The sequence below is a fragment of the Sceloporus occidentalis genome, unplaced genomic scaffold, assembly GCF_023333645.1.
Source record: "Sceloporus occidentalis isolate IW3139 unplaced genomic scaffold, rSceOcc1.0.p SCAF_36, whole genome shotgun sequence".
NCBI classification, from domain to species: Eukaryota; Metazoa; Chordata; class Lepidosauria; order Squamata; family Phrynosomatidae; genus Sceloporus; species Sceloporus occidentalis.
Window position 1 is genome coordinate 5370090 of NW_028317016.1, and position 13271 is coordinate 5383360.

The 13271-nt window shown below is 40.6% G+C and overlaps 1 protein-coding gene across 1 annotated transcript in view; it reads left to right on the forward strand.

Annotated features, from left to right (window-relative positions):
* The first annotated feature begins 2309 nt into the window (after nt 1-2309).
* Nucleotides 2310-13271, forward strand: part of LOC149297874 (DNA repair protein RAD50.L) — a 33408-nt gene continuing 22446 nt past the window's right edge. The window contains exons 1-3 of the mRNA XM_089488112.1: nt 2310-2438; nt 12301-12384; nt 12984-13135. Of these exons, the coding sequence (XP_089344238.1) occupies nt 2310-2438; nt 12301-12384; nt 12984-13135 (365 nt within the window). The remainder of the gene's footprint in view (nt 2439-12300; nt 12385-12983; nt 13136-13271) is intronic.

Sequence of the window (13271 nt, forward strand, 5' to 3'; positions counted from 1 at the left end):
CCTTCCGGCTGCAGCAGAAGGCGACGTCAACCCGCTGCCCCGGCTGGAAGCACCGGTAAGAGAGGGCTGAGAGGGGAGGGGAGGGGAGAGTGTGTGTGTGTGTGTTAGTTAAATGGGGGTATAGGGTGTGTGTGTGTGTGTTAAATGGGGGCATAGGGCATTTCTGGAGTGGCTTTAAGGGGCATTTAATAGAGCACTCTGCCTCCTGAAATGCCTTATACACCTATATGCCACTCTGCCCCATAATATGCATTTTAACCCCCTAAATGCCAGAGTGGCATATAGGGGTATAAGGCATTTCTGGAGGCAGAGTGCTCTATACAATGCCTTTTAACTCCCTTAATGCCACTCTGCCTCCTGAAATGCCTTATACCTCCCTATATGCCACTCTGCCCCATAATATGCATTTTAACCCCCTAAATGCCAGAATGGGATATAGGGGTATAAGGCATTTCTGGAGGCAGAGTGGCATATAGGGGTATAAGGCATTTCTGGAGGCAGAGTGGCACATAGGGGGTCAAAAGGCATACCATGGGGCACAGTGGCATATAGAGGGTTAAAAGGCATATCATGGGCCACAGTGCCATATTGGAGTGGCAAGCCTGGGGGCAGATGTGCGTAACTGGGGGACAGGTTGGAAAATACAAGAAATAAAAACAAAAAAAATATTTTTCTCAATCATAGCTTTTATTAAAAAAAATAGTTTACATGAATTAACATTTACTGGTAAAACTTTTTTCCTTTAGGGTCGTCTTATATTCAGGCTTTTTCTTTTTTTCCTAAGTTAATATTCAGATTTTGGGGGGTCGTCTTATAATCAGGGTCGTCTTATAATCGAGCAAATACGGTAATAGAGGGGGTTGTGTTTGAGATATCTGCAGTGTAACTGTATTGGTCCAATGGGGGAATTTTTTTAACCCTCTGTAGAATGCTGAAAAATGCCAGTTGCTGTCTACTGGGATGATATTTGGGGCACTATAGCTTTAAATTTCCACAGTAAAAATGCACCATATTGTAAGATATTATATAGGGGGGTGTGTGTGAGATATGTGCAGTGTAAATGTGTTGGTCCAACGGTGGAATTTTGTAATATATGCAGAAATGTTATAAAAGGTAATTTGCTAGAAATGAGCGGATATTTACCTTTAATTTGTTTAATAAACGTATCTAATTTTGCAGGGAGATATATTTGTGTGAGAATTCTGTAAAATCCACTAAAAATTGTAACATTATATGATTATTATCACATTTCCAGGTCTAAGGCACCTTTTGCTAATCTTAAGAAAAAGCGTCTGATGGCATGACCACTGATTTGAAACTGTCTGATAGCTTGACTCCAGTCCTTAGGTAACAGCAAGCAAACGGTAAATTATGTTACTACTCAACATTACAAAAGCACGTCTGTGCAAATTTATTAAAATGATTTTCAAAAACGAAAGCACCTTTAATCCGATTATTAGAAATACATCGATGCCACATTATCCTCTGAGACCGTGCAGGTTACCTCGCACTCTACCCAAAGCATCATCCGCTGCGCCACGATTTAGACATTCACGCAGTGTGCGCGCGGGAATCTGAAGGAGGCGTGGTCACGCGATGACGTCGCATGTCCTGCTGGACTCGTGTTCTTCCGCCCGTTGAGTCGGAGAAGTCCCGAAAAAGAGGTACCGTACAGGTTGGGTATCCTCTCCAGAGCTTGTAAGGTTTCCGTTGTGCGCCGGACGCTTCCGTGCAGCGAACCGCCGCTATTGTATGCCCAGCGGCTGTGCCGCAGTCTTATTGCTCTGTGTGGTAGTCGGGCCGCTCCAGCTGAACCTGGAAGTATTCTGCTAAGTAAATAAACGTCAGCCTTGCTGAAGGCTTCCAAATCTCTGCATAAACCCAGCGCCTGTGATATGTTCCAAAACGTCTGTTTTGTAAATAGTAAAAACAACCTATATTTTATTTATTATTCTCTGTCATTGTAGGGTTGGAAGTTATATTCAAAATGAATATTATTTAAGCATATTGTATTAATAAACTATAGGTAATAATAATGATCCCCTTTTAGTTAGAATAGCTGTATATAGCAACCTTGTATTGTCTGTTTCTCACTATTTTTTTTTATATATATATATATATAAATCCCAATAGTACATTTATTGCACATAAAATTAATTTAAATTGGAAGTTTGTAAAATATCCTCTAAATCAGATGCTCTGCATTAACATATGTGTCTAGTTTGCTGACAAACGTATTATTCTTATACAGGTCCATTCATTGAACGGTGATTTTGGTATGATTTTGAGAGAAACGGAACTCAGCAAAAATGTCTAAAATTGAAAAGATGAGCATCCTTGGTGTGCGTAGCTTTGGGGTAGAAGATAAGGATAAGCAAGTTATTACGTTCTTCACGCCACTAACCATTTTAGTGGGACCAAATGGGGCTGGAAAAACAGTAAGTCTGAAAGCTAAACTGCGACGTCCTAGATGACGTTGTTATATTTTATTTTATAGCACCAGTAATTTAGGCAGCTGTTATCACAGTACGTACATTTGAAAGGTATGTTATAATAATGTAATATTATATGAAGGACATATTTTATATATATATATATATATATATATATATGCCCCCGCAAAACCACTGGACTTATTACATTTTCTGCTATTGTCCCCGACCGCAGATTGCAGCCAGTCGCATGCACATCGTCAACTGCCATGGCTGTCAATATTGCCTTTGACAGTGACTTCTGCCTCACTGTGATTGTGAGGATAAGAAGCTGGAGTAAGTGTGGGAAAAAAACATCCTTATAAAATAAATTTGGCTTTTAGGCTGCTTGATCAAGCTTTTATAGAGTGATCAACACTAAATTTATTCATTCAATTTTCACGCCGCTACATCCAAAAACCATGACGTACCATGCTATATGAGGTGTTTTCAATATTAAGACTGTCCCCTAAATATTTTAAATTTTTGTTTACATTTTTTTAACTGGTTATCAATATACGTAAGTGTCTAAAAAAAATAAAAATAAAAAATTTGTGTGGTTAAACTAAAAGAAAAGGGACAACTAGTTTTGAAAATAAGCAAAATTTCTAAAAACCACTTTGCCATTACATTAAATTACATGCATCAGATAATCATGTGAACACTTTGGTTTTGGGTGACAAACCAAAATTGTAGTGATCTTGAATTATTGCAGGAAAACGTTAATACCCTTTGTTTTAGGAAAACCAAATATTTGTTTTCTACTGTTGCAGACTTTTGTTTTAACCCTAAATCACGTTTTACAAGTGGGAAGAAAATGCCTTAGAAAATTTCTAGTGCATGAGATGTTTGCAGTGTGACTTTTCAGATGAGTGAGAATGTGAAGCAAGAATGGTATTGTGGAGAGGAAATAGGTTGTTTGCTTTCATTTTCTTTTACAAAATGTAAATAAAAAGTAAGCAAATGGAAACTATCGACTAGGTTTTATCAGTCCAGAGAACTCCACTGCACTGGAAAGCAGATTTGCTATTCTGTTAAATAACCAACACCGATATTTACCATTTATTAAAACAAGACACTCTTTCTGTTCCTCAAAATAAGGACCTAAGTTTATAAATTACTTTTTATACAATTAACCCTGTGTTAATTACAAAATTACAACACGTTAACAATGCAACAAAGCCACAAAATAAATGCAACAAAGTACAAAATAAAAACATTAATCAATAAATCAATTGATTAAAAGGCATCTCTCATTTGCTCCATTGTCACTCCATGGAAAGCCCTGGCTCTATTTAGACGACAGGGCGGCATGTGGTTGTGGGGATTGGGGTCAGGTAAAGGTCAGCATTCAGGTCAGGCAGGTTAATAAAAAAAAAAAAAAAAATGTGTGTAGAAGTTTCTAGTTGCGCTCGCGCCGCTTGGTATTGCCGCCTTTTTTATGATTAGTGCGCTCGAGGGCACCGCGAGCCGCTTAGTTACGCCCCCCCTTTTGCGCGCCTTGCGCTCGCGGCTGTCTCGCGCTGCGCTAAGGGCGGGAATTTACGCTATAAATAGAGCGTCCCTGAGGTACACCTCACTTACCTGCGGCGAACCGCTAGCTGTCTGCACTGACCTTTCATAGAGTCTGGTGAGCAGCGGCATAGCGGGAGAGCCAAAGGTTGGAAGATGGAAGAGCTGCTGTTGAGGCTGCGTGAAAAGGCTGCCGGAAGAGGCGGTGAAGATTGGCTGCGTCGCTGTCTTGAATCTCCGGTGGCAGCTGAGGATGTTCATCGCGGTTGGCTAGGAGGCGAACTGGAGGTGTTGACCGAGGTGGAGCCGGGTGAAGAAGTCTCAGCAATTGAAGTATCGCGGGACGAGTCTTGTGACCCGGGTGAAGGAACTTCGCGGGATTTCATGAAGACTTCGCGAGATTTCATTGTAAACTCGCGAGAATTCAACGAGGAAGCGGTTTTTAATGATGGGAAGAGCAGAAGAAGCAGCCGACTTGCATCCAGACAGAAGAGGTCCCTGTCACGATCACCGAGGAAGAAGGAGGCTAAGAAGAGGCATGTTCAGCAACCGGCAGAGGAGGGATCAAGCGGCAAGCAGTTTTTTAGGCAGCAGGTGCTGGCAGCAGAGACCGAAAGGCAGGACATTTCTGAGGTACCACAGCTGCAAGGCAGGGCTGGTGCTGGTGAGTGCAAAAAATTTAATATTGATCAGCTGGGTGATTTGGTGGGTTCTTTAGTGGGTATGCTTAAAGAGCTGCAGTCTCCCGGTCCAGCCCAGGCTTGGGGAGCTAGTAATGTTAAGCAGAGTATTGTGAGTGAGTCTTGCATGAAAGAGTCGTTAGCCTGTGAGATGTCACCGTTAGGTTTTCATCTGAATATGTCCGTTAAAGAAAAAATTTGGAGCGGTGATTACATTGATATTTTGTCGCTTTTGCCTGCATCTAAAGATTTTTTATTGAAGCATGACAAGGATGAGGATAGGAGAAGACCGATTCCTAGATCTTTCAATAATTGGCTTCAGGCTTTTTGCATCTATGCTAGCGTTTACTGTGAAAAGCATAGTAATAAGAGTCCCGGATTGTTTCAGCATCTGGAAGCGGTGCTTGAAGCATATAAGAATTTTGGTGGAATTTCCTGGTTCAATTATGACGAAATTTTTAGGCAAAAGTTGGCAGTACACCAAAATTTACAGTGGGGTATGAAGGACGTAGGCACTTGGGTAAGTGTTATGCTACCTCAGAGGAACATGTCCAATTTTAGGTCTCAAGGTGCTAATGCTATTCATTCACGTCAAAAAGGAGTTTGTTGGTCATTCAACGATTCGGTTTGCAAGTGGCCAAACTCTTGCAGGTTCAAACACGAATGTACTATTTGCTCTGGGAGTCATCCAGCTAGCAAGTGTTTTCGTAAAGGACAAGGGAGGGAGCAGCTTCAAAAGAGCAGTGACGCCAGTGAACTGGTTAAATCTGCTCCCCTTTTTAAGCCATTACCCAAACCGTCAGATGGCTGAGTTATTATGCAATGGTTTTAAGTATGGGTTTTTATATTCCTGTTTGTACTAATGATATGTTATGTTGGGTGGATAATTTGAAATCAGTAGAGCTTAATGTGGAATTAGCCTGTCAAAAGATTCAGAAAGAAATCTCGTTGGGGAGAGTAGAGGGCCCCTTTTCCTTTCCTCCTTTTAAAAATCTTAGGCTGTCACCATTAGGCCTCGTCCCCAAGAAGGAGAAAGGTTCATTTAGACTTATTCATCACCTGTCATTTCCTAAAGGTGGTTCTCTGAATGATGAGATTGATATTTCAGAGTTTCCTGTGCGTTATGCCAGCTTTGAGGATGCCTTGAAATGGGTACGGTTGTTTGGAAGAAATGCGCTACTTGCCAAAGTAGACATTGAGGCCGCTTTCAGATTACTTCCTATTAACCCCGATTGTTTTCCTTCCTTGGGTTTTCAGTTAAAGGGTGAATTTTATTTCGATAAATGCTTACCGATGGGGTGTTCCATTTCGTGTTTTTACTTTGAAGCGTTTGCAGGTTTTGTTGAATGGGCTGTCAAGGAAGTTGCAGGTTTAAATTCAGTTATACATTATTTAGATGATTTCTTGTTTATAGGTAAACCAGGTAGTACAGATTGTTTGTCATTATTGAATTCATTTTTTGTTTTGGCAGAGTATTTTGGCATCCCGTTAGCTCATGAGAAAACAGTTTTTCCTACCACCTCATTGTTGTTTTTAGGTATAGAAATAGATACAGTTAATATGTTGTTTAGGTTACCTAGGGATAAAGTTATTAAGTTACGTTTTATGATTAATACAGTTTTGTGTTCTAAGAAAGTAACGGTTAAATGTTTTCAGTCTTTACTAGGTTTGTTAAATTTCGCCACTAGAATAATTCCTATGGGCAGGGTTTTTTCTAGGCAGATGGCGAAAGCTATTGCTGGCAAAAAGGTTGGTTGTCATAGGGTTAGGGTTTCCAAACAGGTCAGGGAGGATTTATTGGTGTGGAAACTGTTTCTCAAAAAATTCAATGGTGCTGCTATATGGCAAAATGAGTTTATTGATAGTGATGATTTAGAATTTTTTACTGACGCAGCAGGGGCTTCGGGATTTGGTATCTTTTGGCAAGGCAGATGGGCAGTTTCGAGTTGGCCGCAGTTATGGCATGAGGTTGGTTGGACAAAGAATTTGGTTTTATTAGAATTATTTCCGGTTGTTGTAGCGTTAGAATACTGGGGGGGATTATGGCGTAACAAGAGGATTGTGTTGCGTTGTGATAACATGGGAGTAGTATGGGTGGTCAATACTTTGAAAGCTAAGTCTCTACCTGTGATCAATTTATTAAGGCGCTTAGTGTATTTGTGTCTTATTAACAACATTTGGCTCAAGGCCAAGCATATTGCGGGCAAAAAGAATAATATAGCTGATGCTCTCTCGCGTTTTGACTTTAAGCTTTTCAGGGAACTGGCACCCCAGGCGGAGCAAGAAGGGCTGGAAATTTCGCAACACATTTGGGATTTGACATCGCCGAGATGAGTGCTTTGCTTGAAAAATCTTTATCAAAGAGCACCTGGTCTAACTATAGGAGGTCTTGGGAGCTTTGGACAGCTTTTGTCGACAGTAAAGGCACAGAGGTTTTAGATAATAGAATTGAAATTGCGTTAAGTTTTGTAATGGAGTTAATCAAGAAAGGTTTTTCTCGTTCATTTATAGACAGGTGTCTGATGGGTATTGCCTTTTTCTTTAAGCTATCAGCTAAGCAGCACGCTTTCAAAGATTTTCTGTTGAGGCAGATTTTAAAAGGTTATAGTCATGGGACTGTGATCAAGGATTCAAGGAGGCCTATTTCTTATGAGTTATTGCATAAGATAGTGGAAATAGTTCCTAGGATATGCTGGAATGAATTTGAAGCCTGCCTTTTCACTACGGCTTTTATTATTGCTTTCTTTGGTACATTTCGGATCAGTGAACTGGTTGCCGGCAACAAAAAAGGCGGCTCTGGTTTACAGAGGGAGGATGTTTTATGTGGTGAAAATTTAAAAATTCTTCTTAGAACATCCAAAACAGACAAAAAAGGTAAAGGATGTTGGATAACTATTCAGAGGATTGAGGGGAGTACTATTTGCCCTGTCAAAATATCTGAGGCTTTTATGGCTCAGCGTCCAATCTTGCCGGGTAATTGGCTGATACATGGTTCCGGTCGACCTCTCACAAAATTTCAATTTGATAGTGTTTTAAAAAAATGCTTGTTAGCTTTGGGGCTAGGTAAAGAGAAGTATTCCACGCATTCCTTTAGAATTGGAGCAGCCACAGAGGCTGCTAGGTTAGGTTTGGATTCATCTATCATCAAAAGGATTGGGAGATGGGAGTCAGATCGTTATAAGATATATGTTAGGCCTGATCTTTTATGAATGTATTAATGCGTTTTCTTACAGGTATCTTGCCGAAGGTAGTATGGATTGTGGGACATTCTTTTATTTTTTGGGCTCAAAGGAGAGCTGAAGTACGGAAAGGAGGAGTCAATCTCGGTTTTGATGAAAAGTTTATTAACATTTTTTGGATAGGTATACGGGGGTTAGGTATTGTTCAACTTGAGAGTATTTTATTAGAATATGTCCATATCTTGCCATACCCAGACATTATTATTTTTCACTGTGGTGGGAATGATTTAGGCAAGGTTAAGTCTATTGAACTGTTATTATGTTTCAAGGAACTGATTGTTAATGTTAAAAATAGTTTTTATAATACATGCTTGGTTTGGTCTGAGGTTATACCGAGACTGTTGTGGTCTAACAGACCAGAATTCAAGGCTCTGGAGAGAGTCAGACGGAAACTGAACAGAGCCATGTATAAGTTTATGCAATTGGAAGGGGGTTTCAGTTTCAGACACATTGATTTGGAAAGTGCATGTCCTGGTTTTTATAGGACTGATGGGATTCATCTGTCCGATATCGGTAATGATATATTTAATTTGGATCTGCAGGTCATGGTGGAACAGGCCGTGGTTTTTATGGGTTGGGCCACGAATGTTTGAGTCTCCATTCGTGGCGGGTGGTGCATTTTGCTGTCCTGGCTTTAGGGCGGATGGCAGGCTAAGGGTTAAAGTGGATTGCACTCTGGGGCTTGGGCCAGGAGTTGCTTTTTACGGTTACAATGTTGCAAGGTTAAGTGTGTAAGTTGTTAATTTAATGGTAAGCTAAATAAAAGACCACGGCCTGTTTATCCAATTGAAAGTTTCAAGTGTCTTTATTTATGCGTTCGGGTGTGTGAGTCTATTCCAGTGTCTGGTTTATATCCCTTACAATCACATGGAAAGCCCTGGCTCTATTTAGACGACAGGGCGGCATGTGGTTGTGGGGATTGGGGTCAGGTAAAGGTCAGCATTCAGGTCAGGCAGGTTAATAAAAAAAAAAAAAAAAATGTGTGTAGAAGTTTCTAGTTGCGCTCGCGCCGCTTGGTATTGCCGCCTTTTTTATGATTAGTGCGCTCGAGGGCACCGCGAGCCGCTTAGTTACGCCCCCCCTTTTGCGCGCCTTGCGCTCGCGGCTGTCTCGCGCTGCGCTAAGGGCGGGAATTTACGCTATAAATAGAGCGTCCCTGAGGTACACCTCACTTACCTGCGGCGAACCGCTAGCTGTCTGCACTGACCTTTCATAGAGTCTGGTGAGCAGCGGCATAGCAGGAGAGCCAAAGGTTGGAAGATGGAAGAGCTGCTGTTGAGGCGCCCACCCTCCCACCCAATTGTTAATCTTTATCTGTTACTATTTATGTCGTGGCTTTTATTGAGTTAAGGTTGCCCTTTTTATATTTAAAAAAGAAAAAAAAAAAAAAAGAAATTAAAAGAAGGGGTGAACCGGTGGTGCATTTTGCTGTCCTGGCTTTAGGGCGGATGGCAGGCTAAGGGTTAAAGTGGATTGCACTCTGGGGCTTGGGCCAGGAGTTGCTTTTTACGGTTACAATGTTGCAAGGTTAAGTGTGTAAGTTGTTAATTTAATGGTAAGCTAAATAAAAGACCACGGCCTGTTTATCCAATTGAAAGTTTCAAGTGTCTTTATTTATGCGTTCGGGTGTGTGAGTCTATTCCAGTGTCTGGTTTATATCCCTTACAATCACATGCTTAACCCCTTAAAAAATATGTCACGTATAAAAATGCCTTTGTTGTTAAGTATCTGCTATGTCCTTGTCAGACCGTACTTTCCCTCTTTTTCAGTGTACCCACACAAATTAGTATATATTTTTTTTTTCTTCAGGGCAAGTAGGGCTTTAATTTATATAAACACTATCATCTATATCAGGGGTGGGCAATTAATTTTCCCATGGGGCCACATGAGAAATTGGAATGGTTTTAGAGGGCCAGACCTCTACAAACTACAAACTCCGAAGCCTTGTCCATTTTGTTAACTTATGTGCTGTTTAATAAAGTTATTCAAGCCTACGTCATTGGTAGAGGTGCTTGAATAAGTAAGGCCTGAATAACTATTAGCACAGCACAGAAGTGAACAAAATGAACAAGGCTTCGGAGTGCATACCGTATTTTTCGCTCTATAAGACGCACCTGCTGATAAGACGCACCTAGATTTTAGAGGAGAAAAAAAAGGAAAAAATATTTTGAGCTAAAAAATGGGCTAAAATATTTATTACAATAACTGAATAAGCTATGAACACAGTAAGACACACGCAGTAAGACACACACAGACACAGTAAGACACACACAGACACAGTAAGACACACACAGACACAGTGAGACACACACAGACACAGTAAGACACACACAGACACAGTAAGACACACACAGACACAGTAAGACACACACAGACACAGTGAGACACACACAGACACAGTAAGATACACACAGACACAGTGAGACACACACAGACACAGTAAGACACACACAGACACAGTGAGACACACACAGAGAGACACACACAGACACAGTAAGACACACACAGACACAGTGAGACACACACAGACACAGTGAGACACACACAGACACAGTGAGACACACACAGACACAGTAAGACACACACAGACACAGTGAGACACACACAGACACAGTAAGACACACACAGACACAGTAAGACACACACAGACACAGTAAGACACACACAGACACAGTGAGACACACACAGACACAGTAAGACACACACAGACACAGTAAGACACACACAGACACAGTGAGACACACACAGACACAGTAAGATACACACACAGACACAGTAAGACACACACACACAAACACAGTAAGACACACACACACAAACACAGTAAGACACACACACAGTAAGACCTCCCTCCCTAACCCCCCTTCTCAGTATCTCCCCTCTAACTCCCTAACCCCCCCTTCTCAGTATCTCCCCTCTAACTCCCTAACCCCCCCTTCTCAGGATCTCCCCCCCCGCCCCGGTCACTTACCTTAAACTCCTGTGTTGGAAGCGTGAGGCGTTTGTCTCGGGTGCCGGCGCTTCACTGCTGATCGCCGGCGTCTGACGTCATATGCCGGCGCCCAGCGTAAAGCGCCGGCACCCGAGACAAACGCTTCCAACACAGGAGTTTAAGGTAAGTGACCGGGGCGGGGGGGGACACCGGACTCATTGGTGAGTCACCAGGACACTCTTTGCGGGCCGGCCCGAGCTATTCAGCGGGCCGGATGTGGCCCGCGGGCCGTGCTTTGCCCAGGTCTGATCTATATAATCAATCGTTTTGTATGAAATAAGTGGAAAACACATTATTGTACCTGTCAGAAATTGTACAGAGCTAGTGCAAATAAGAAATAAATATCCAAATATAATTATATACCTGAGTTTTAATACAACTTCCATGCCTAGGATTTTCATTTGTTTCAGCAAAAATTTTAATATTTTAGTAGTCTGAGGCTCCATCTAAAATATCGCTCATAGGTCTCAAAACCGTGTTAAAATATTTTCCTACCAATCTCATCTAAAGTTGGTGGTAAAAAAAGAAAAAATGTTTTTCAAACACACTACAATGTTGTTTTGGATTTCTTACGCAGAATACATGAAGTGGTGGAAAATAAACTACCCTGTGTTCAGCAATACTTTTTCAAAATTTTTATTTCATGTTTGTTTTTACATTAATCTCTAAAAAAAGAGATCCTATATAGTTCCCATGGATCCCTTTTGAAACAAGAGAAACCCTTGTGATGTCATGATGATATCACTAGAAGGTTTTCCCTCTGCCGCCAAAACACACACAATTTACTTCACGAATAATTAGTTTTGACTCCTATTTTAAATGCTTTCCTGTAATTGTAGAATGTCTGTTTAGTTCACTCTATTACAGGTGGATTTAAATGCTCTTGTGGTATTTCTTCCATTATTTCTTCAATGGCTGCCCAGTTTTATTTCGCACTGAATATAGTTAGAAATAAAATATATGTAAACCAGCCAATCTGCCCATGATTTTCTTCTCTTTCTTTTCTTTTCTTTTCTTTCCGCCTCCTTTCTACACATACACAACACCAGCACCCTTCTCCTTTTTAGAAAGGAGGAAATAGAGCTGCCTTTTACCCCTTAACTGCCCTTAATACCATCCGGCAGCCCATTTTATTCCACACACACAAGACTACGCGGCAGCCCATTCTATTCCATACGCACAACGCTATGCAGCAGCCCCTCCAGCACAAAACAACATTCATCAGGTTTATAATGCACTTTGCTTTAGGCCCTGCCCAGCGTGACTGACAATTTCTGCAGTGACAATGTTTTATATATGTACAGCACTGTTGAATAGAATGGTACTATATAAATAAAAATTATTATATAGAGAATCTATTTTGTGCTAAATGTTCAGTGTTTACTACTGTTTTGAATATCCTGCAGACTATTATTGAGTGCCTAAAGTATATCACTACGGCAGATTTTCCACCAGGATCAAAAGGAAATACATTTGTACATGATCCCAAGGTACTTTTTGGTTATATTCCTTTTCTAAATACTAGTGTGTGCACCCATATTTGAACGTTTAATTTCCACATTAGCCTGATGCGGAAATTACACTTTGTCAAAACCATTGTAATGGGAGTAGCCATCTTAAATGTGCTGTTCCACATAACTTTGTGAAATATGCCATATATACATGTAAATGTTTGTAATATATAGCTACAGTTTCCAATAATGTTTCACATTTTGAGTTTTTTTGTCTACAGGTTAAGTTTAGAGTGCTGCCAAGTTATAAAACCAGAGAGAATTCATTAGTTTTAAAGATGAATTGCCATTGAAGCAGTGAAGGGTTCTTTCTGTGCAGTTTTTATGTGTGTAAAATGTTTTAAAAATAAAATAACAGTTCTGCAGATGTTTACTTGTTTATGAATATTATGTTTATGATGTATCTTTAACAACTTGTTGACAAATGTGCATTATTTGTTCCTATCAAGTTACTTCTCATCTAAACATTTTGACATTAGATATTGTGCTTGAGGCTGAAAAGCCTACTCTAACGCCAGTATGAAATACTTCAGAGTATTTAAAGACCACAGTACATCTGACAAATTCTTTTGCGGCAGGTTGCCCACGAAACAGATGTTAGAGCCCAGATTCGACTGCAGCTCAGAGACGTTAATGGAGAACTTGTGGCAGTTCAGCGTTCCATGGTGTGCACTCAAAAAGGAAAAAAAACGGAATTTAAAACATTGGAGGGTGTTATTACCAGAATAAAGTAAGTGTTTTTGTAAAATCAACATTACTGTGGAGGCTTCGTGGTTATGTTTAAGTTTACCCACAACTAAATATTCAGATACACAGCATTGAGATTTGAATATGTATGTCGCTATGCACAAAATTATATAAATGGC